Raw genomic sequence first — 23903 nt, forward strand, 5'->3', positions numbered from 1 at the left:
CACATCTAGGTTTTTCTACAGATGTTAAAAATTGTTCCGAATTGTGTTTAAAACTCAGTCTTATATTCCAGTACTTCATAAAAACCTCATATTTACCATTTAAATTGGCAAACCATATTATAAACCTCATTATTTAAACAGGAACCATTCACCACCATGTTCCTCAACTTACAAGGAGGCAAGTTTGATCATGCCGACCGAACTTTTCACTCCGTGCAACAATCATGGAAAAATTGTCAGCGTGATTCTCATGACGTGAAGGTAAGTGCAATCACGATGTGATAATGATTTTATGAAATTTAATATCATATCATTGCATTAGTTGAGCTGTGTGATTAAGTGGATAATTTGTTTTAATACTTATATTTTTTTTTTGAATTCCCATCTTCTGTTAAAGTTTAATTAAAAGTTATATAGTTTTAATGAACTTTCTAATTTTAATTCATATTACACTGTATGCATGATCTATATGCATGGTGAAAACATTTGTAATGATTTGGAAAAAGTTATAAGTTGGATGTCGGAATGTGATTTAAAACCACCAGAACAATTGTGGCTTAGTATATTAATATAGAACTCTGGAAATATTTTTTTCTATTACACTTTTTTCTGAATATGTTTAATATCTACATGCTCTCCATTATTAAATGTAAGCAGTAGTGTAATTAAAAAATATAAAAAAATAGCAGTAGTGTAGCAATAATTTTTTTTTGTTAAAGTGGGGTGCGCGACCCCCTAAATCCCCCTGGTTTCGCCACTGAATTTACGCCCAATATCTTCTTACACAGGAGCTCATCCCTGAGTTCTACTACCTTCCTGAGATGTTCGTTAACAGCAACAACTATGGACTTGGTAAAACAAGTGATGGTGAAAGAGTGGATGACATCAAGCTACCCAAGTGGGCAAAATCAGCTGATGACTTTGTTCGAATGAACAGAATGGTGTGTTATTGTTTATTTTATTATAGTTCGTGTTATTTTTGTGAAACTTTTGTAGGGTTAGTGTGATTTGGAATGGTTATGTCCGATAAAGGTTTCAATAAATATTTCATAATGATTTTTTTTACCTTTGAAATTATATTAAATATTAAACGCAATGCTAATTGTGGTTTAGGTCAATTCTTTTTTGTTTAAAAGTAAGATTTTTTCTTCAATTTTCCCAGAAAGTAAAACAGTTTTTTCTATTTCTACTTTAGGGTATTTGTTATATGCTCTTAAAATTTTTAATTTTTTTTCTGAATTTTAAATGTTTATTGTGATATCTGTAAATTTTCCAAAAGAGTAAATAGATTTTTTTCCAATTTTATTCCAGGCATTGGAATCTGAGATAGTATCGTGTCAGATCCATCAATGGATTGATCTGATATTTGGATTCAAACAGCGAGGACCTGAAGCTGTTAGAGCAACCAACGTGTTTTACTACTTAACATATGAGAACAGTGTCGACCTAAATCAAATCACTGTAAGTTAAACCATTTAAACTTGGGTAAAGGCCAACTCTGGCCTACATCTCAGATCCCTTGGCTTATCACACTGTAGGGCCTCACCTTTATATTATAAAACTGTTTTAAATGAACGGGTTAAACACTGTTTTTATTTTTATTTAGATATAACTGACATGTTTCCAAGGTTCCTTTTTAATACCAAGCTCTTACTTAGTGCTATTTTAGTCTATCTTTATATTTGTTTTTGTTTCTATACTTTATCACGTTGCCTAAATATGATAATAAATTTTGAATTATTAAAATCCTTGAGGAGATAGAAATTAGCATAAACTGACAATCTTTAAGTACATGCTACTGGTAGAATACTATTAAAGTAAAAGTATCAAATAAAAACCATAGTTGCTATACCAAAAACCACTGCCTTTATTTTTTCATTCAAAATTGTTGATTTTAGGATCCGGTAGAAAAGTCTGGAATTCGTGATCAGATCAAAAACTTCGGACAAACTCCATCTCAACTTCTGGCAGTTCCTCATCCTCCACGTAGTTCAGCTATGCATATGGTAGGTGGATGGTTGTTGTATTAAAATTAAACGAGAGAAAATAATCACTACCTCAAATCAAGATTAACAATTTAAAAACAAACTGTATTCTGTTGCTTCTGCTACCAGGCATAATGTAAATAATCTTTTAGTGGCTCAACTGGTATAAATCTTAATGTATTTCTGATGTTTTGTCTGTCATCTAGCAAAAAAAAGTACTTCCAAAAGACGAAACGTCGGAAAAACTCAGTTAGCCACTAACTAAAAAATTAATTAAAAACAAACTAGTGTAAAAGTAACAAAATGTATTAAAACTTTAAATTTCAACCCAGCTAATTTAAACCGATTAAAACCCTCCAACCAATTTTTAACGAATTGAACTCCACATAACTGCAGACCCCAATGATGTTCAAAGAGCCGGAAGCCCAAGATGTAGTGATGGTGCTTAAGTTTCAATCCAACTCACCTGTTGTGTATGTTGCTGCAAACACCCATCCTAGTCTACAGATACCTGCTGTATTCACATGCACAAAGAACCTACAGTTCTGCATTAATAAGTGGAATCAGGTAATTTAAAAAAAATAGACATAAATGGTGTGCAAAAAATTGTGTTTTTTTTCCTTGTGAAAAATGAAAATTTTTAAATGTAAACATATACAATTGGGTTGTGAAAAAAATCTACTTTCGTCAAATTAAAAAAAAATTTTTTTTTTTAAATTTTTTTTTTAATTTTCTCAGTTGTATTGTGATATATGTAATAAAACTACTATTGGGAATTTTTGAACATTTTATCTGCTTCCAATCACCACAAACAAGAGTTTCTAAACAATATATTAATGGTGCCCATCAAATAAAACAAAGATATTTAACTGTTTAGGGAAATAAGTTAAGAATCTAATTTTGTTATAAACCATATGCATTAAAATATATATGCTTTACTTTTTCAGTTGCCGGATGCAAAGTCAAGTGCGCCCTCTGCTGGTGAATTAGACAAACCTAAACTTCTCCCGATTGAACCAGACCCAATGATGAGTAAGCACTTTTATTTAATTGTTTTTTTTTTTGTTTTTTTTAAAGTCAGGAGTTGTCCCATTACTCCAAATAATACCAAAAAATCTAAAAAAAAGAAAAAAAAAGTTATTAATAGCTTTACATTGGGACAAACGTGGTAAAGTGTGTCTATTTATTTTTTAGACTATGGAGGCAGTTCTATGAAACGTCAGATCCAGGAAACACTGGACCAAAGTGTGGAGGTGCACCGTGGATGTTTTGCGGTGACTGCTGATAATAAATTCCTCCTCTCGTGTGGATACTGGGACCGGAGTTTTAGAGTTGTTTTTACTGAGACAGGTCATTGTTCAATTTCATGCATTTTTGAGTTTTTTAAGTTTTAATTTGTGTGCACTTTTTCGTTTCACATTTTTTTGTTTAATTTCAGAGTAGTAATTATACCAGTCAATGATAGCATAAAGAATTCATAAACTTACTTATAAATATTTAAAGACAAATCACTTTAACACTTAAAAAGATAAAAAAAAATTTGCACTAAACGTGGAAAAACATCTATGATATTTTTAAAATCTTTTTTCAGGTTAACATTATTCCAATTTAAAAAATAAACTTTTCAATGTAGGAGCTCTTCACCAAGTTGTGTTTGGGCATTGGGACGTGGTCACGTGCATTTCACGATCTGAGACTTACATTGGTGGTGATTGTTACTTCGTGACAGGATCACGTGATGCAACACTCATGTTGTGGTACTGGAGTGGCAGACGACATCTTATTGTGGGAGATTCAAATACTTTGAGTAAGTTAATCGTTTTATCACCAATAGCGTAAAATGCATTTTAAAATAAATTTGTGTTTTAGAAGCTATGATACATTAATTTTAAAATTCTTGTAAATCAATATTTATACAAATACAAGTATTGTGCAAAACCTAAATAACTATTTTATGCAAAACACGATTAAGTTTCAAAATGTACAGTCTGGAGCGTTTAACTAAATAATAAAATATGATACAGATGAATTTTTCCATTCAAACTTTTTTTTTATAAAGTTAAAAAAATTCGTTTTTTTTATAAAATTGTAAATATAGACGAGAACCCAACAGCACGAGCGACACTTACTGGACACGACACGGAGATCACATGCGCAGCTGTGTGCGCTGAACTCGGACTCATTGCTAGTGGATCATTAGAAGGTCCCATCCTCCTCCACACCATCACTGGTGATCTTCTGAGATCTTTGGAACCAGATCTTGCTCCTGACTCAGGGTGAGGATATTCTCATTTTTTTTTTAATTTTGTTTGACTTTTTTTATATTTTTTATCGATTTAGGCATCCAAACTTTATTATTTATGTTTTTGTCTGAACTTCTACAATCATTTAAAATCATGTTTTAATAGAAATAACAAACAGTTCATAACAAAGAAAAAATACAGTGCACTTTACAATACAACTACTCTTTTGAACAGCTAATATTTCACATTTAACAAAGCTAATATTTCTTTATTAGCTGTGTTAAATATGACAGCATGATCATACACATGGTTGTGTAGGTGGGGTAAAATAGGAAGTTTTCATTCTCTTTGATTTTTAAATGCTAACTGTATCCCATCTTTCCCTACAGTACCATATATACAATAAAGAAAAACGTTTGAAACGAGTATCCAACAAATTAAATTGTTGAGTTTGGTGATTACAGTTCAGAAAATCATTACTAAGTCTTCTTATGCCCACCTTACCACCCCAGCATTGGTGCCTAAGTAACCATAGCAACTAACATGATACCTTCATTAGGATGCCAAGCTCCCCACAACCAGAGATGATTGTCTTCACGAGCGAGGGGATGGTAATCGCATCTTATAAACAAGGATTGCTCTGCAACTTCACGATGAACGGGAGGAATCTCTCATCGAAGATGATCGATGATAATATCAAGGTATTTTAAGTCATTATTTCTGGAATTTTTTTTTTAGTTTTGATGTAAGGTTTCTATGTTAAACTGATGTAATGTGTGAATCTAGTCAGTTGCACTTTGATTAATAAATTAAATACTGAAATATTTTTTAATTTGATTTTGAAAACTAAAAAAATTTAAAGTAAACAAAAATAAAATTAAGTAAACAACTGCAGGGTGCCAAAAAAAATAGAAATTTATTTCAAAATCCTAAAATTAACTTCCACAGGGAATGATTGGAAGCAGCAACAGTCAGTACTTGGTGACTGGTGGTGATAAGGGGGTTGTTCAAGTATGGAGTGCATGGGACTTCTCCCATCTATATACTTTCCCACAGTGTGATGCTGGTATAAGATCTATCACGCTGTCACATGACCAAAAGTAAGTCGTGATTGTATTGTATATGGCTGAGGACGTGAGGTATTCACAGCGCAGATCGGTGTCAACATATAGAGTTGTTACAATACAGTTATTGCTATAAAGGTTGGCAAATAGATTTATTTTATTGAGCAGTTCTTGTTGTTGTAATTTGCGAGAATATGCATATAACTGAATTCCTATTTTTTTCCATTAATCTTAATCTCTTTACTGAAATTAATTCATATTATTCATTCATTATTTCAATGATAATTCTTGGGTTTTAAAACTGAGTTATTAGCAAATAATTACTTAATACTTTCAAGAATTAAGCATAAAAGCCGTTATTTCAGTATTTTAAAATTACAAACGCAATCATTGCAATATTTATAATTTAACATGAAACTATAAATTTTCACGTTTTAAAATTGTGTAGTTACAAAGTATATAACATTTAAACAAACGTCGCATAACCCACCTGCTACACAAAACAAAGTAGTCAGACAGTTTTTGCCAGACAAACTTGGACGACACTTCTGAATATTTCCCAAACATTTATAATGTTTCCCTGGAAATATGTTTCTGTAAATATTTTTTTATTACCGAATGAGACTGTAAACGAGAATAAAACATATTAAAACATTTTCGTCAGTAAAATATTGTTAACATTTTCCAAAAATTCATATTTTATTTACAGAACGGTGATCACTGGAATGACGTCTGGAAGCATTGTGGCTTTCCACATCAACTTTAACCGTTGGCATTATGAGTATCAGAACCAAACTAAATGATTTTCTAACCCGTGGTGCTTGTACATACATGTGGTGCTGCTACTAAACAAAAGCTTTTTGTGCGCGGCGTCGAAAATTTATCATCTTAAATTGCACTCGTTGCTATCATTTGGATTATTGTGTTCAAAACACTTTTATTCTTGCTCATTGTGTATCTTGATAATTGAATCATATTATAAGTGTCATTTGCTTTGGACCAAACTGTTTTGAAACAAAGACCAAATATTTAATCATGCATAGCGGTACTTGATATTTGCAGCTTTTTTCTTCTAATTATCAGTGTGCGTCCTGTAAGCTTTAACCAAGTAAACTATACTATTACTACAATATATATATATGTGTACGATATAGATTTATTGCAATAATAAAATAATTACTTTACTTTGGGGTGTACATTTATAAAAAAACATCTTGATTTCCGGGGCCTTGGCAAAATGGTTAGCGCACCTGCCTATAACCCAGAGGTAATGAGTTAAAGGCTTGTCACTGCTACCATTGGGCAACACCCTTGACGACAATTGCTCCAATCCAGTGGTCACTAATGGGTCGTCCAAATTATCCGCTACACATAAAAAAGTGAAAAAAAAGCACTTGCAAAGTAACATTCATGGTAACTCTTAGGTGGCATGAGGTGTATGAACACCCGTGTTATAATAATGACTGTCATTTTCTGGCCACGCTAGAATAAAGTAAGTTACATTCATTCATTTGTCTTTCGTCCACCTCTAGTATAAATAAATATTTGTTTGGTGTTTAGGTAGTCGTTTATCCGAAAAATGGCAAAATTAGTCTAAAATCTGACTGAAACCAAACAGGAAACATAAAAAACTTGGACTGGAGCTTGAACAAAACATAAAAAAGTGGGTCTTATCTCCAACAGAATTTCTTTTTTGCAACAGACATGTTTTTTTGTCTGCCTGGAAAATCGTTTATCTTTATTAACTAAAAAAAACAAAAAAAAAATTGTCTGCAAGCATGGACAAAATCTGGATTTTTTTTATATTTTTTGGTTTTGCTGATAATTTGGACAACCCAATAGTGAACACTGCTTGGTTGAAGCAATTACTGTTAAGTGTCTTACCCACACATACGCCCACAATGGTAGCAACGACAAGCCATGAGCCCATTACCTCTGGGTTAGAGGCAGGCTAACAAACTACAGCGCCGTTGTGTCTAAAAATATCAAAGGACTTTTTGTTTGTAATGACAATTTCTTACAAAAACATTTTTTTATCTGTAACAAACATATTCTGTCGACAGGGAATTTTTTACAACATTTTTTTGTCTGCAACCGCCAAATATTTTTGACTGCACTAGCTGTTTTTTATTTACATGGAACATACTTTTCTGCAACTGACATTTCCTGTTTAGACAGATTTTTTAAACTGGGTTTTCAGATTTTATTGAATAAATTTATATCAACAAGATGAATCAAATAAGGTTGGGAGACACATAAATCATAAAAATAGTTTTACACAATTTATTCGAGAGTTTAAATTCGGAACTCAGTCTACTGCATTTGAAAAGAGAAAAATATGATCCACAGATGTTTTATATGAGAACTTTAAATTCGGAGCTTAATTTACTGCGTTTTAAAAAAGAAAAAATATGATTTACAGATGTTGAATGCAATACCATATGTTCGAGGCAAAATAAGCAAATTGAAAAAGGTAAAACAAAGTTTCACAGATTAAAAGCAAACATTGTTTATAAGAGTTTGGAAAATTTGGGTTGGCAGTTTATATCTTTAGTAATCTGTGTGGTATGTAACAAAAAAACAGTATGTACACTTTCAAATTTAAAATCTTTCAAATAAACAATCTTTCAAAGCTTAAAGCAGGTAGGGTATAAGTGCTTTTCTTTGGGGCGGGTAGTTAGGAAAACTTTCTTTGTACCATTTGTGGCTGTCCAAAGCCAAGTTACAGTGAATAATAAAGTTGTAAATTAGGATCAGCATAAACGATTTGCACATGTGACCAACGACAAGATAAATGGAAATATAAATTAGAAGCTCTGCGAAGTAGTGGGGACAAGATACAAGGTAAAATAAACCACCCTGAGGTATTCCATGAGAGTTCGGTTTCACTCCACCTGTGTTGTCAAGATGTGAGAATAATTGGAAATAACCAAACATAAGAGCAGCCATGAATAAAATTGTTGCAACATTCAAAATGATATTAACAAGCTATGTTGGCTTAGTGATTTCAATGGATGATTTTGATATATGATACTGGATTGGAGTTCAATTCTATGTATTATTGTATTAATGTTTGTGGTCAACTACCTAAAAAAGCATCATATGTGCAAATCAATGTACAAAACCACTGTTTCTGTTTTGCAATGCGATGGTAATGTTATTGTTCCCGTAGCTCTCCTGACAACCAAAAAATAAAAAAAACAAAGAAAATTTATAAAACATGTAGAAAATTTGAGACTTTAACTGATTACAAAAAGTTCACGATTTAAATTTTACCTTTTTTTCTTAAATTAGCAAAGATCTGATGACTTTGATGGTGTATCATTGTAGCAGCGATGAAAAGTAGAATTCCAAAGCAGTGTTTCCAGGTCAAATATCCTACTGACAGATGATATATTGGGAAACACTCTGACACCACGGTTGCTGTCTGTAATAATTTTGTTTATAAAATTTAATAAAAAAATGCCTTATTTCTAAAAATCTGAATAGTTTACATAAGGTTTTTGCATTATATTCCACAAATGAAAAATATTAGATCAGCAATTGTAGTCGTTGATGTGTTAACATGGTAGGTTAGTCATATTCCAAATTTTTTAAATTTTTTTACTATAAATTTAATATCGCTTTTGTACCACTATCATACGTGGAACAATTCATTGTGTGATTATGCCCTGTTACAACTTCCACCCTCGTGCATTTTACAAATTATCCATTTATTTAAAGTAATAAGACAGTTTAATATGTGACATACAATTTTGGATGAATGTTGACAACAATTCTCAGAATTTTCGCCACTTTTAATGAGACAAACACAGAAAATTCATTGAATCTGATAATTAGGAAAGAGGGAAATATATTCACTATTAACTTACCACAAATGGATAATACAACAGGCCCCATATGTAGTGCACAAACATTAGCTTTGCAGTTTTTGAGAACATGCTCACGTATAAACATTCATACAAACGACGGAGTGATTGAATTGTCAGCAGTAATACAGCAATAACCAGCGATAATCTGTCACCTGAAGTTAAAAAGGGCAATACAGATTATTGTGTATGATGTTCACTTAGCTTGGCTGTCATAAAGGTGTATAATATGCAACAATTTTGTTATAACCAGAGCACAATGGGTTTCCCTGATGCTGCAAAATCTTCACATAATAGTCAGGGGTGTACTTGACAGTGCCAAATAACACTTAACAGTTATTGCTTTAACCGAGTGATTACTAATGGCAGTGATTACTAAGTCATATGAATAGACAAAAACAATAACCCAGAAAAGTGTATACTTTCCCTAAGAAAGCAATTTCACCTGTTGGGGTTACAGAAGCATGAATATTCATCCAAGAGAAAAGAGACATGTAAAATAATGAACCTGTACAGCCAGCAATGATAGAAACCAGGGAAATCAGATTGAAACTTGAAGCCACTACATAGAAATGTGTAAACCATCTGCAAAAATCATTGTTAACATTCCCACTAACAACATGTTTTCTATTATAACCAATTTTACAATAATTTTTATCAGTAGGAACTTCTGCCAGCTAAAAATCACATCTAGATGAACTGAATGAATGTAACTTACTTTATCCTCGCGTGGCCGGAAAACGACCGTCGTTATCACACGGGTTTAGCGCCTTGTGCCAGCTTACGAGTTACCATGTATGTTACTTTGTGGGTGATTTTTTTTTTGTTGAATTTTCCATTTTTTTATGTATGGCTGATAATGGGTTGGAGCAATTGTCGTTAAGTGTCTTGCTCAAGGACACACACCCCCACAATGGTAGCAGCGACAAGCCTTGAACCCATTACCTAATGGTTACAGGCGGGCGCACTAACCACTACGCCACGGCGCCGGACGACTATTGGTAATTATAATTATTTGGACCACTATAATATTGCAATTTTACCAATTATAAAATCAAGATTTTGGAAATGCTCCTGTGGTATAAAACTAAATTTAAGTTTTATTGTCAGTGTTGTTTTATCTTCAATATGGAGTGATTTTATCATGGTAAAATTTATCTTTTGTACTAGAAAACAGTTTTAAATTTTAATTATGTCTGATGGCAATGGAAGGAGAGAGCAATTATTATAAATATTTTAATGTTTTAAATACATAAACCATATTTAAACCAGGGGTGAAATAAAATAATGCTTACCGCTTTGGTATGTCAAAATCAACATGTATAGATTTAGCTTTCCCATACTGTGCTAGAAATTGCGAAACTTTGCTTTTGATTGCTAATACGTGGTTTAACACTAATGTCGTGAAGAATATTGCAGATATCACCACCCAAAAGCAGTTCATTACTGTTACAGGAAAGCCAAGGACATAACTATAGTTGACATACAACATCTTACACTTCTACTATGCCCTTATCAACTGTAATGTAAAAAGGAAGTTACAGATAGCACAAAAATAATTAGATCCAAAGAATAGGGTAATTTACAAATTACATTTACAAACAGTGGAAATTACAAAAAAATCGATGAAAAAATATTAAAGAACAATTAGAATATATAATTTAAATAAAGTGTGTAATTTTTTGGGTTTGTGAAGCACGTGCGAGCACACATTGCCATGTTAGCTTGCACAAATATGTTATACAGCAAGACCCATGTTTGACAGTGCAGACATGAGATGAGGTTGAAGAGTCCTCATTGAGGAATACCATGCGCATTTTTTTCAGATTCTGTAAATAATTTGAAGATCAATTTACAGAAAAATTAAACAAAAACTGATATAGATCACATAATTCAGTAAATGGTACAAAGAAATTCTACAATATGTGAATGGATAATTTTATTGTTTTAATATTTCCTGGGACTGTATATTTTTAAACACTCATAAAACACTTTTAAAACATTATCCTTAAAACAACTCTTAGAATTTTTTTTATAAATAAACTAAAAAATGTTGTTTTATCAACTAACCTCTTTGGAACACTAAACCTCCCGACTGTTGTACTTACTTGTTCATACTTTACTATGCAGTTCACGTACGTTGTGGCCAAAATTGGACTTATAGTTGCCTATAACACACTTATGGAATTATTACCCCAATTATATGGTATAATGATCAGGTACTATATTGCACTGGTAATTTTTTTGCCTGGTATCACAGATTTAACCAATTGAACAAAGTTTACGCTCATTTAAAGCACTGTAAAAGCATAAGCATAACTAAATAAGTGTTTTAAATATTTTTCTTGAAGTAAAAAATAATTTATACCTAAGAGTGTAATGTTTATTATCATAGATAAATAACAAAGAAACTGGCATATCACCTTTGTGTTCTAACGGTATACCAGTCAATCAGATGGTTCAAAACTTAAAAACAGCTTTAAAGTTTTATAATACAACAAATTCTTTATATATAAATAATAACTATATAAAAAATAAATCTTAACCCCCAATCTTTACCCAAGGCTAACCAGAACCAGCAACTCTTAGTGTACTGTACATATTGGCAAACATCTGTATTATTGTCTGTATTAACTACAAGAACGTGGGTAGACAGTACTAATACCAGGAAATGATTGATCAATTATCACCACTGATGTTAAAGAGAACCACTCTAAACCGGAAATACTATTTTAAGAACAATGTGATTACAACATTGACAACAGCACAGGCAGAACCTAACATTCAAATAGGCATTCTTTTTATTATCAAAATTTTATATTTCACATTGAGAAGTATTATGCAAACACGAAGTACTAATTTTCTTAACTCAGTATAGTAGGGTGGGGAAAGAAGGGGCACATTTATTTTCTCATCCCATTTGGTAGTAAACAAAGAACATTTAAAGAATTCTTAAACCGTGTGCTCACAACTTTCATAGACCATTGTTAAATATTTAAAACATGATTGGGATATTTGGATATTATGTGCTAAAGGTGTCCCATTTTTCCCAACCCTACTAAATATTGTAACTTGCAATGAATATTCGACACATGGAAATAATGCTGTTTAAAATGTATTAAAATCTGCATGAAACTTGCACAGTAAAGGTATAATATAGTACATCTTTAAAGCAGCATAAAATCGCGGCCAAAAGTAATCGAACAGAAGTGCAGGTAGAATTAAAACATTCCTAAAAAAAGGTTCAAAACTTTAAAATATCTTGCTACAACTCGTCCACGTTGTGAGTAACTCCTTCATTCTCACTAATGATGGCGGATATCTTTTTGTAAATAAAACCAGCATTTTTTCCCCACAGAAAATCCAAGTGGTCCCAGTCATCAAGCTGCATTTAAAGAAGGGTGTTTTATTAGTAAATATGTAGGATTTATACAAGCTTGATCAAATGCATTTAGTTTGTACAACATGCAGAAATATATATTTTTTTTAAATTACAGTGAAATACTGAAAACACAAGAATTGTTTTGTTAAATAAAGTGAAATTTGGAAAAATTTTAAAAACTTGACATAAACTTAATAACATTAAAGCTAAAAAATGAAACATAATCTAATTAGTTGCAAATTTATAAAATACATCTTTTACCACTTTGTAGTAAAAAAGGCTGTTTAATTTCTGTGACAGTAGCCTGTTGTCATCAGGATGAGCCAATTGATCAAGATGACCAACAAACAACGCAATTGGTGTTTTTATTTTGCACACATCGTATTCTGGTGGTGTTTCTTGGCCGTATGCATCCAGATTTTCCTTTACTAGAAACAAAAAAAATCCAACAATAGATAATAGAGGTATTTTTTAAGCCGGGGGGGGAGGGGGTTGTAAGACTCAGAGGGGGAGGGGACCGTGGATTTGCTGATTTTTAGATTTAAAAATGGTGTCACATGTTATTTTTGGACTGCCACGTGTTATTTTTGGACTGTCCATGTCAATTATTACAAACACTACAAACATTTTATCATATTTGTATGAAATTGCTGTGTTTGATTATGAGTTGTTGCTAGACAGCATGTTGTGGCAGTAAAAATAATCCACTATCCTGGTTTCTTGCAAAATTTTGTGAGTAAGGTGTTTTTATCTCTTTGGTCACATTCTTCTGTTACTAGTAATGTTTTCATTTAACAAAAATTAATTTAACGAGGTTGCAAGTTTTGTTTTAACCTTCGATGAAAGGCGTGCTTCAAAGAGTTTAAAAACCCCTGTACTCAATATGAATTGCAATATCATATGCTTTTTTTACCGAAAATCTTCAAATACTTACCGGACCAATAATCCCACTTCTGCATTTTTCCCGATTCAATCATCTGTGATAAATGCAGAAGATTTTGAAGAGAAGTTCCACCAGGTGTGTGAGACAAATACACTGGTAGTCTGTCTTTATAGTAATGTTCCAAGTGTACACCACACAGATACATCATCAAATTGTTGCCTTGATAAGCAATTTGGTTCCCTAACGAATCACTGGTCTGCTCTTTTTGCATTCTGTATAAAAATATTGTAAGATAAGGAAGATTGAGAGAGCAATGTGTTATTACTTGTGCAATTTTGCACTGATCCATTGAGAAAGCGCCTTTTTTGGAAGGACCTCAGTTCCGCCAAACATTGACATTCCAAGAAAAGCAGGTCGGTTGAGGTACACAAGTGACTTTATTGGACTGGTCAGGTTTGCCAAGCTTGTGACAGGACCAAGTGCAAAAAGCATTTTAATTTTTTGATTGAACTCTGTGTTTTCCGCAAGGCGAGCAAATGCCACCAAGGTACCCTGTGAATGGCCAATGTAATACAAATTGTTGTGGCCAGACACTTGCAATGCTTTGTCAACCATTGAAGGAATGTCATGTTCCGACATGTGTTGCCATGAAAACCTCCAGTACTTTTCTGAAGTATCAGCGTTAAGAGTGGTATGGGCACGAGAATAAGTGCTACCCCTGACATTACCCAACCAAACGTCACAGCCAAGATCAGCGAGAACATATGACAAGCTTCTTTCACCAGGTCCATTAGCGACCCAGCATGAAGAATCAGCAAGCAAACCGTGTTGCATAAAAACAACAGAACGTTTTTGCCGAAAACGACCTCTCCCTTTTCGACCGATATCTGAAACTCCATGTGGTATCCTATGCATAGTGAGAATGTAGCCGTCTTCTGTCTCAACAGTGTGCTCTTCACATGGGTAGCCAGCATGCCTAATCATTTCAGGCTTCAAATAAAGGTATGTGATTTAATACGTTTAAAAGACAAATAAAAGCATATTATACTAACAGTGGTCATTTTACATTCGGGTGGAATTTCTTCATCATCTTTGTTTGTAGTAGTGATAGTATCAGTTTCATTAGTTGGAGGCAGCATTTTCGTTATAAATGCATCCCAGTTCCACTCTGGCATGTTGCTTGGATCAATACCAAGCGATGATAAATCTGGAAGTCCTTCTTGAAAACTGTTCAGCCACTAAAAAGGGAAAATGATGAGATGTAAAAAAAATAATTTAACAATGGAAATTACTCTGGCTGCTTCAGTATCCACATTGTTCATATTCTCCTTTCCAATGATGTTTTCAAAAAAACCTTTAAGTTTCTCGTTGGTTGTTTGCATTATTTGATCTGTTGGATGTAGTTGTACAGATGGTGCCAATGTAGTTTTTAGGTAAGCACTGGTAGTAACTCTACGAATGCCACTGAACCAACGCATGTTGCGATGATGTGCTGTGCGACTGGCTAACGAAGTACAAACTAACTGCAAACTTTCTATAACAGGACCAAGCAGTTTCAATGCTACACCTTTCATACTAATAATTTTAATAAAATCATTTGAATTTGGGGTGAGTTTCCTAGCTTTTTATTATGACCTGTTGCTAAAAACAGTCTGAAAGAAATCAAGACTTTTAACATACAGTTTAGTACAATAAATACATAAGGCTACAGAAGTAAACAAATCTTATTCTTAAAAAATATGCTTATAGGGCTGCTAATAATTATTGGTGCTAGTGAAGAATCCTCCCCTACCTTTATTTCCACTAACCCCTAATATAAACACTAAACCCCTAAAAAGGGCCCTAACCAGTAACCATCAGTCATCACGTTTTTAACCATGAAGCCCTAACCACCAACCAATAACACTTTCCACCAGCCTATTCTGCTATGTACCGGAGGATTCTTCACTAGTGCCTAATTATTTAACAGATAACATTATTAGCTAATAACTTCTTTAATTTAGCACTTGCCTTGGGATAAGAATAGCATGTATATAGGCTAAAATATGCTATTTAAAAATCAAGTAGAGCTTTAACATTCTATAGGTATACGTAAATACAAAATAACTAAAAATCAACTTTTCTGTTACCTTCGCTTGTAGTAGGTTTGGCTTCAGAATTCTGTTCACTGAATAAATTTGAATAAGCTTCACTGAAAACTTGATACCAATCTGTGCTTTCCAATGGTTTGGGTTCGACACTTGATGCTACGTCAGAAAATAACAACCATCCAAAAACTAAAGCTTTCACGAATTGCTTTAACCGTTTAGAGAAAAGTGGCATTTTTTCTACTCAAAACGGAAAGTCAAAATCTGCATGATGGATGACTAAGTGAAAACATCGTGAATTATTTCATCCCTTTACCAAAATGAACATAAATTGCTGCTGGACAACGTAGCAACAGTAAATGTTAGTTAATGGTGGTCAAAATGCATTCAGCTGGCTGTCTGAAATCTAAACTCACAACAAACTGACTTTGCGAAAGCAATTGACCTTTGAGACTTACATGCGTTGAGACACGAAGAGAAGGCTACGACGTCGTAGCTTAACAAAAAGAGAAAAGTGTATTCAAAGTTGTAGGAATTTTTGCATATCGTAACGTTTTGTTCATCCAAAGAGATTAAAACCATGAATAATCTGTGCCAGGAGGAACCGACGAGATCATATTCCATCATATCATGCACCATTATCGAGGCTCGAAACCTCTTTGGTCTATCTATATCTATAACCTAACTTTCTTCTGTTTATAATCCAACACATTAAACGAGTCCGTATATAAACATGTTAACGGGCTCTGCATAACACCACACAAACATTATAACAAATTAAACTTAAGTTTGTATAACTTCCACAACTAAGGAAGCTTTCACAAAAAATGCAGCGACAATTTAAAGCACTATAGGTTAATATGTTTGTAACAGTAGAATTTGACACTTCAGGATTTTACAAAAACCAGTTGCTCGCTGTCGGAACGAACTGTTGTGAGTTTGTATCTGTATCCCTTTTCTTCAAGTCGTCCAATTATTTGACTTGTTAATACCAAATGCTTGGTGATAGAGTACTGCCACTTTTCGTATAAAAATGTGTAATGGTATTGTTTTGCGTTGAACGAGTCGAGCGTATATCCTGCTTTATCCATTGAAATCCTTATGACGTCATCGAGATGCTGAAAGTTTGTATCGCTGGCTGCGGCCACAGCTAAAAGCTTTTCTTGTTGTTCCGCAGTAAATATTACCACAGTAATACATGCCATTATAACACCACACAGCCGTTTACACTGTTTAAAATATGTTGATTTAAAACTGAACTGACGTTTCTCAATATTACATCCAATCATTTACTTACATTACACAGTTAGTATCTTCCTTAATATATAGAATGACTTGGCCCTCGGCGTGTACAGGTAAACCGCATATGCTTCAAGCTTCTGCGTCGAACTGTTTTATATCGCCCACGTACAGAGCTTCCCTATATTGCGCGGCTACAGGAAGCATTTCACCGGACCGCCGTCACTTGTGACTATAATTGATTTCGATATATAGAAATATGACGCCGTGTGATGCGTAATATAACGTGTAACCGTATTACAAAACCACATACGCCAATCGCATATTATACTTGCCTCATTTTTATGAATGCAGTATCACGAAATTATGACGTAACAATATATTATCCGTAACCTAAATTTGTAAATAATTTGTATAAGCATAAAAGTAAACATAAAGAAAGTCAAAATGAAGTTTCTTACCGTTTTAATTTTGATGCAAGCGATAAAAAGTGAGTATGACATTGCTGTTGATTCTATTCTATTCGTTCTTTTAATACTATGGCATTCGCGATCGTTTTGAAGAGACAATCAAAGAATTATGTTTTGTGTTTTGTATGTTATACGTTATGAAATAACCAATTTGTATATGACTTATTCTTGGCAGTTTTTACAGTTAGAGCAGAGACGCTGGACGTTAAAGCTGGCATGTTACGATCACCAACAGCAACAGAATGCGGCCAGGCCGATGGACAGAGCTTTGTTAAAACTTGGACGTTTTTACTTTTTTCGAAATCATCGTCACTATATCTTACTTTTCCAAGTTTCAGGCTTACTGAGTAAGATCAATATGTATATGTTTAACAGTGCCAATAACCTAAATTAACGCACTTTTGCGTTTTAGCTGCTCCAAGGAGTATTTGGTTATTGAAAGCACAAAAATCGAAGTATTTTGCGAAAATACCAAGCCATGTTCATCTCTGTATACACGACATTCTGTAAACGTCACTTATGTTTCAAACACCAAGCTTTGCCAGGGGTTATTTTCTGTTTACTTCAACATTATCGGTAAGTTCCGTATAGTCACAAAATGTTTTATTAAAATTTACGTGAGATTCATATAACGAGGCTGAGCATGCATCCTTTTACAGATTTGGTGTTAAAAGTCTCAGACAGTCATGTCATAACTGGACAAAAGCTTGATTATTCGGTTACTTTGACCAATTTGCCAGAAGCACGACCAACGTTTTCATGCGCACTGTATTTCGGAGACCAATCGCACGTTATATTAAGCACATACTACGCGGCTGTTCAGCATGCCTACACACTACCGGGAAAACGCCACATAATCTGTCATTGCAGCACCGACATACAGCCAATGGAGTTTATGAGCGCATCGATGGAAGTCAGTGTAGAAAGCATTCTGACAAAAAGAAGTTTGGCTCTATATTTCGATTCCTTAAAGTTTTCTTTCGGAGGTCCAATAACGATCACTCTGCGACATAAATATCTGTTCCCTATTTTGTACCAGTTACGAATCGGAACAGTTGTTCTTTCCGAAGACACAGGCAACTTTAATGCGAAAAAGTACATTTCAAAATCTGAGCATCAAACACAGTTTACTTTAGATCAGGCGGCAATCGAACGTCTCGGACCCGGAGACCACCGACTGGTATTGGACTTAATAAACAGCGTATCGTCATTAAGACACGAGACGGAAATTATCATAACCAAAGCTTTGGTAGGCTTACAGGTTTCAACGAACCCATTCGTTGGAGTCTGGCCATATAATTTTACAGCAAACATTACTATACTAGAAGGAGCACCTGCACGTATAACAACAGATGTTTTGACATATCCTGCCAATGCATTAGTTGGGACAGTCGACACAATGTGTTTCAATGCGTTTCAGTGCCATTCCTCTAAGGTTGAAACTTCCGTTTCTACATCAATGCAGCAATATCAACTACGAGTTACTGCAGTTAACGACTTGTCTACAGTCACTTTTATATCAGATTCTTTCCGAGCTGCCCCTAAAATTATTGATATAAAAATTGTTTTACGAACACAGCACATCGCCTCAGGCATACCAGCAAGTATTGATTTTTACGTCCGTGGAAATCCAGGGAAATATCAGTTATGTTACGCCTATGAAGGAAAGAGCATTGAAAGCAAACTTGTACTTTCCGAAAATGCACCTACCAATGAAGTATATCCAAATGTACCGTTTGACTCCACTCAGTATCACAGGTTGGAAAAGAAAATTACTTTCAGCGACGGAGGTTACCATGTACTGACGGTGTCGGTAAAGAACAAGGTTCAGCAATCGTTTTATTTTAAGAAAAGTTTTCAAGTGAAAAGATCTTCTTCATGTTTAAGTGTAGACATTGATGATGGCAGAAAATTTGAGAGCAATTTTGCCATTCAGATATCTTCAAATTTCGCAATAGGTACAAATGTGGAAATTACATGCAACGAGTATTCTGAAGTTAAATATTTATGGAAAGCTTACAAAACAACATCGAATTTGGACGAACCAAGCCCAGATAACCTGGTTGCTTTAAATGGGAAGGTTTCTAATCCGGAAATTGTGCTCATGCCAGGTGACTACGAACCTGGGTTTTATGCAATAACACTTGCTGTGACAGTGCATGCGTTTAATGGGGACGTAATTGAACGGGAAGAGGACTTGACACGGATTGAAATAATCAGACCGACCGCAGAAGCAAAGATAAAGGGCGGAGTCAGACGCGAAATAGGTAAGCGGTTGAATTGAATACAGTGGTCTATACACAAATGATCAAACTTGATTGCAATGTGTCACACACAGGGAACTTTTCCGAAGTATTACTAGAAGCAACGGTTGTGACAAAAACTGCAAACATTATTCTTTCCTACCAATGGTTGTGTGCAACCTCTAAAGATGACTTGCCCGACGATCCAGAACTTGGAAGGATTAACAGAAAAGGTAAGACCAATATAGAAATTCTCAATACCTATGCTGGTGGTCACAAAATGAACTGTATTGCACCATATCACAGGGTCGTGTTTTGGTACGAATCCTTTGTCTATCGGAATAGGAAATCCTTTAAAAGTGACGAAATTTGAACCAAGTTCTCACTATTTCATCCGATTGTTTGTATCAGGAAGCAATCTTAACACTGCGTACACGGATCAAAAGATTGTAACTTTGTCTTCGCAGCATCCGCAATTAGACTTGCAGTAATATAATTACGATTTATAGCTGTAGTCTTTTTGTATACTTTAAATTTACACATCAGGTGCTTATCAAACTGTCACTGGAAAGTTGCTTCTCAGCGAGCAATCATACTTCAAGCAGAATGCAGCGAATGTGTGAGGCACACTTGGGCTTTAAATTCTGAAGTGTATACTTTGTGTGAGGATCAAAGCACATGCAAAATACCAGTGGCAAGGATCGCAGCAAGCAGATCTGGAACTCAAACCATCGAGACAACTGGTAAGCTGTACTTCCGTAACTGCTACGGGATATCGGTATAAAGTTTTGATGATGCAGCAGGTATATTTGTTTGGTTTCTTTAAGCTGATCTAAAAATAATGGCTTATTTTGTAACTAACTATTTTTTTGTAATTCTGACGCCAGGAGTAAACAGTCTGGGAAACCAAGCAACGGCAATGTACAACTTTGAAATAAAGACAGCCCCGAGTGATGGCTCATGTAATATATCCCCGACAACCGGCACTGCCTTCGTAACGATGTTCACTGTAAAATGTCAGGGATTTTTAGAGAGCACAGATCGAATAAAGTATAAGTTCACAGTTAAAACCAAAAGTTAGTGAATATGAACCGAAACCCCATCAGCAAAAACAAAACGGATTATTTTGTTCTAGAATTAGGAGAGTATCTGGCACAGAGCGGTTATGACAATACTTTGGAAGATGTTACTTTGCCCAAAGGCGATCTACCGCATAATGAAGTTGCAATACTGGTGGATGTATGCGATGGGGAATCGTGCAGCAGATACACGCTTAAAGCTGAAGTGGTAAAAAGCACAGCAGTATCAACAGTACCGTTTGCACTCTTTGCTGAAATCGACAATGCTCTTAAAAGTAAGAATCTTGAAAACTTAGTGCAGCTCGTTGTGCCAGTGTCTTCGACTGACGTGATTACAGCAACAAAGGTGAGATAATATACGTTTACGTTAAAATTTTCGTTTTGTCCAAGAAAAATTAAAGTGTAATAAACCTTTAGAGAAATACGATCATTTCTGCGATGAAAGACGCTGATGTGGTTTCTGTCGAAAAAAGTCAGCAAATCAGCGACTTGTTGGATCACGTTACAAATCATCCATCTGATATCTCATCAGACAGCTCGGTATGTAGCATTAATGTTAGACGAGAAGTTAAGTTTACATACATGTTTTAATCAGGATATCGCGTGGAACAAACTTTCTGAAGTAAAAGACTTTGTTGAGGACTTGTCTTCTGAAGCGGATATTGCTCCAATCGTGACGTCTTCTGTAGGCACCATCGCAAATTTAATGCAGTCGCCCAATTTCACAAAATCGAAGGTGCAGCGAATATTTTGTTTAACTTTTATAAATAACAGCGATGTTGGTCTCAGGTCGAGGAAACATCTCAGATTAATGAATTCGGAAGACTCATGTTGAACGAGATTGCTCCTGGGGATCCTCCTATGAGCTTTGAAACGTCAGCAACAAAAACTACTTTAATGAAATTAAATTCAAACTCCATGGGTAGGCACCTAATTATATAGTTTATGGATGGAAACCTTAAGTTATATGAGGATGTTTTATAGATCGTCTTAGGAATGTTTACGCTGAAGTGCAGGTCCCGGATCTATCGCCAAGTGCTGATGTTCTCAACCTCGAGGTACGAGTATTGCTTTATTTTTTTGTTTTTTAATTTGAACAGGCATAACAACGAATGTTATAATTAGATTGATAAATACAACACGAAGAAAATTAACTTTGACACCGGCGATCGTAGCGTGGATCATGTCACTGCCATCTCTTTGACTGAAGGAATTGAGGATCCGGATCCGATTCTTTCCGGAAATTTCCGAAGTGTTCCGATCAAATTTCAAGTATCACGCAAACCAAGTGGCTCGCAAATAACCCTCGCTCCAACACCAGATTGCAATGCAACTTTATGTAAAGACATGACTGGGACAGTAACCCACCATAAACAATCAAGCGGCCCCGAAAACCTGCAGGCAGCCTTCGTTATCGTCGATGTAAAAGCGGCGAACGCTAACACTACCAAAATTAAAATCGTTGTTTCAGACGAAGCATCTGAAAATTTCACTATTTCAAAAATCTTTCACGGTATTTCATAACAGTATATGTTCTTTTGGAGTATAATATAAACGAACCCTATCCACAGATTGGCAAGCAACGTGGCCAATTTCCTACCCAGTAATCCCAATACATGTGAAGAAGTTGAGGATCAGCGTGACTGTGTCATTTGCTGAACCACTTAACATACAAAGTGAACCAGTTACAGTCCAATTAGCTGTATATTTGGTTAACTGCATGTACTGGGATGATTTCGTAAATAACTGGAACGATATTGGATGTAAGGTAAGTTAAGTATTGTCGTTAAAACAGATAAAATGTTAAACTATTGCAATGTTATTCAAAACAACTAGCCCAACGTGAGTCGAGAATTGCCAAACGTTATGTGTGAATGCAACGCCTCAGAACCAACGAAGATTGGAAGAAGTGGTGGCATAACAAAAAAACCTGCTCTGTTTGCATCAAGGCTAATTGTTTACCCTCACAGCATAGCTTATGACGAGGTATGTCACAAACCCGCACAATTTTTACTTAATGCTATAAACTACACTTGGCGAATACCGTTCATTGCAGCTTTCTTGGAATTTGTGGACTGAGTTTATGGAAAATCCGATCATTGGTGGTGTTCTTGTCACCCTTTTCTCGACTTATTTTACACTTCTCTGGTTCGCTTTTAAAAGTGACCAAAACATGTTGACCGAGGTACCGCATAAGTTTATTTTGGTTTGTATACTCTTTCAATCTGTAAAATCAACACGATTTTCAGAAATCATATATCAATGTTTCATCTAATTCCAAATCCGATAACTACCGGTATTTCGTTACAATTTATACTGGGAACGCTCCGAAAGCAGGGTCAAGTGGAATTGTTGCTTTTACGTTGTTCGGTTCTGATGGTATGGGAAAGCCACATGTGTTACAGGTATCTCTACTGTTGTATTGATGCAGGCAGAGATTATCGCATGTGATTTATACAGAAAAGAGGAGAAACGGTGTTCACTCGAAGTAGTGTGCGATCGTTTCTTATAAAGTCTAAAGAAAGTCTTGGCGCAATCATTGCTATTAGTGTCCTGCGATGCCGAGATGAAAATACAAGAAAATGGTAAGCAACCGTTTTTTTTAAATTAGTGCAAACAATTAAAATTCGTTAAAGGTATCTACAACGAATGGTGGTTAGAGACTTGGAGACCGATCACTGCTGTTTCTTTCTCTGTAACTGCTGGATTGGAGAAGACGAAGAACATTTCTTTAGAGTGGCCGTTGCTCAGGAGCTGCAGTCATTTTCCCAACTATTTCGTCTTGCTAGCGAAAACTTTTGTCGCGACAGGTATGCTTTGCCATTGTAGTTAGGTCTAATCTAGCATGGCGTTTGTACAGCCAATTAGATGCAACTTTATTTTGTAGACATACTTGGCTCACTGTTCCGGGAATGAGGCCATGGCATCAGTACATTATGACCCGCGTTCAGCGCTTAACGGTGTGCTACCATTTAGTTTTTCTTCTTGCCCTAACCACGCTTATGTTCTACGACAAATCGTCAGAGGATCAAGCTTTTGTATTGCAAGCTGGAACTTTGTCTGTCTCATGGTCAACCATTGCAATTGGTAAGCGTAACAACAATAGAGTATGAAACCACAACAAAACTGTAAATGCTTTTCAGGACTAGAAAGTGGTCTTCTGTGTCTTCCAATGACTGTGTTAGTGACAAGTTTGTTTCGGCTATCAAGACCTTGGGCGGAAGATAAAGCTGCCGGAAAAGAGAGCGGTACTGATTCCAAACAAACCCGAAGCAGTAAAAAACAATTTTCCACCTTGCACATAAGTGACGAAAAATCGCAATATGCCATGAAGAAAAGGTCCTCTGTCATTCGAAGGC

At 34.9% G+C, this 23903-nt stretch overlaps 3 protein-coding genes and 1 long non-coding RNA gene across 6 annotated transcripts in view; 2 read left to right on the forward strand and 2 right to left on the reverse strand.

Moving 5' to 3' along the window:
- Nucleotides 1–6476, forward strand: part of LOC100177959 (neurobeachin) — a 38728-nt gene extending 32252 nt beyond the window's left edge. Inside the window, exons 43-54 of one of the 2 annotated variants that reach the window (XM_018817462.2) lie at nucleotides 142–261; nucleotides 789–941; nucleotides 1312–1461; nucleotides 1899–2006; nucleotides 2382–2552; nucleotides 2933–3017; nucleotides 3180–3335; nucleotides 3619–3792; nucleotides 4084–4261; nucleotides 4788–4929; nucleotides 5177–5328; nucleotides 6002–6476. In XM_018817462.2, coding sequence (XP_018673007.1) covers nucleotides 142–261; nucleotides 789–941; nucleotides 1312–1461; nucleotides 1899–2006; nucleotides 2382–2552; nucleotides 2933–3017; nucleotides 3180–3335; nucleotides 3619–3792; nucleotides 4084–4261; nucleotides 4788–4929; nucleotides 5177–5328; nucleotides 6002–6095 — 1683 coding nt within the window. In that variant the 3' untranslated portion in view covers nucleotides 6096–6476. The remainder of the gene's footprint in view (nucleotides 1–141; nucleotides 262–788; nucleotides 942–1311; nucleotides 1462–1898; nucleotides 2007–2381; nucleotides 2553–2932; nucleotides 3018–3179; nucleotides 3336–3618; nucleotides 3793–4083; nucleotides 4262–4787; nucleotides 4930–5176; nucleotides 5329–6001) is intronic. The other variant, XM_018817463.2, reaches the window with a different exon arrangement.
- Nucleotides 6477–12259: 5783 nt separating this feature from the next.
- Nucleotides 12260–15748, reverse strand: LOC100180265 (lysosomal acid lipase/cholesteryl ester hydrolase). Of its 2 annotated transcripts, none has more exons than XM_026840509.1 (7): nucleotides 15556–15748; nucleotides 14719–14816; nucleotides 14479–14664; nucleotides 13752–14416; nucleotides 13478–13698; nucleotides 12805–12971; nucleotides 12260–12546 (listed from the first exon to the last, which is right to left on the reverse strand). In XM_026840509.1, the coding sequence occupies exons 1-7, from the start codon at nucleotides 15746–15748 to the stop codon at nucleotides 12427–12429; spliced, it is 1650 nt and encodes a 549-aa protein (XP_026696310.1). In that variant the 3' UTR covers nucleotides 12260–12426. The 2 variants fall into 2 exon arrangements, with proteins under 2 accessions (XP_026696310.1, XP_026696311.1); XM_026840510.1 differs by having other exon boundaries at nucleotides 12261–12546; nucleotides 14719–15078; nucleotides 15556–15641.
- Nucleotides 15749–16206: 458 nt separating this feature from the next.
- On the reverse strand, nucleotides 16207–17008 carry LOC113475772. The gene is made up of 2 exons (XR_003397544.1): nucleotides 16811–17008; nucleotides 16207–16742 (listed from the first exon to the last, which is right to left on the reverse strand). It is a non-coding gene; the product is annotated as an uncharacterized LOC113475772 (long non-coding RNA).
- Nucleotides 17009–17140: 132 nt separating this feature from the next.
- On the forward strand, nucleotides 17141–23902 carry LOC100185837 (the record flags this gene model as incomplete). The annotated part of the gene is made up of 22 exons (XM_026840888.1): nucleotides 17141–17242; nucleotides 17407–17569; nucleotides 17635–17798; nucleotides 17882–19489; nucleotides 19561–19698; nucleotides 19772–19952; nucleotides 20012–20208; nucleotides 20353–20541; nucleotides 20601–20890; nucleotides 20962–21084; nucleotides 21140–21280; nucleotides 21334–21466; nucleotides 21529–21602; nucleotides 21670–22057; nucleotides 22116–22312; nucleotides 22381–22530; nucleotides 22601–22729; nucleotides 22794–22949; nucleotides 23005–23129; nucleotides 23181–23354; nucleotides 23432–23631; nucleotides 23688–23902. Coding segments are annotated over exons 1-22 (5178 nt in total), but the record flags the coding sequence as incomplete, so codon positions are not given.
- Between the last annotated feature and the right edge of the window lies 1 nt (nucleotide 23903).

This window comes from Ciona intestinalis, chromosome 2, assembly GCF_000224145.3.
Source record: "Ciona intestinalis chromosome 2, KH, whole genome shotgun sequence".
In the NCBI taxonomy this organism is placed as follows: domain Eukaryota; kingdom Metazoa; phylum Chordata; class Ascidiacea; order Phlebobranchia; family Cionidae; genus Ciona; species Ciona intestinalis.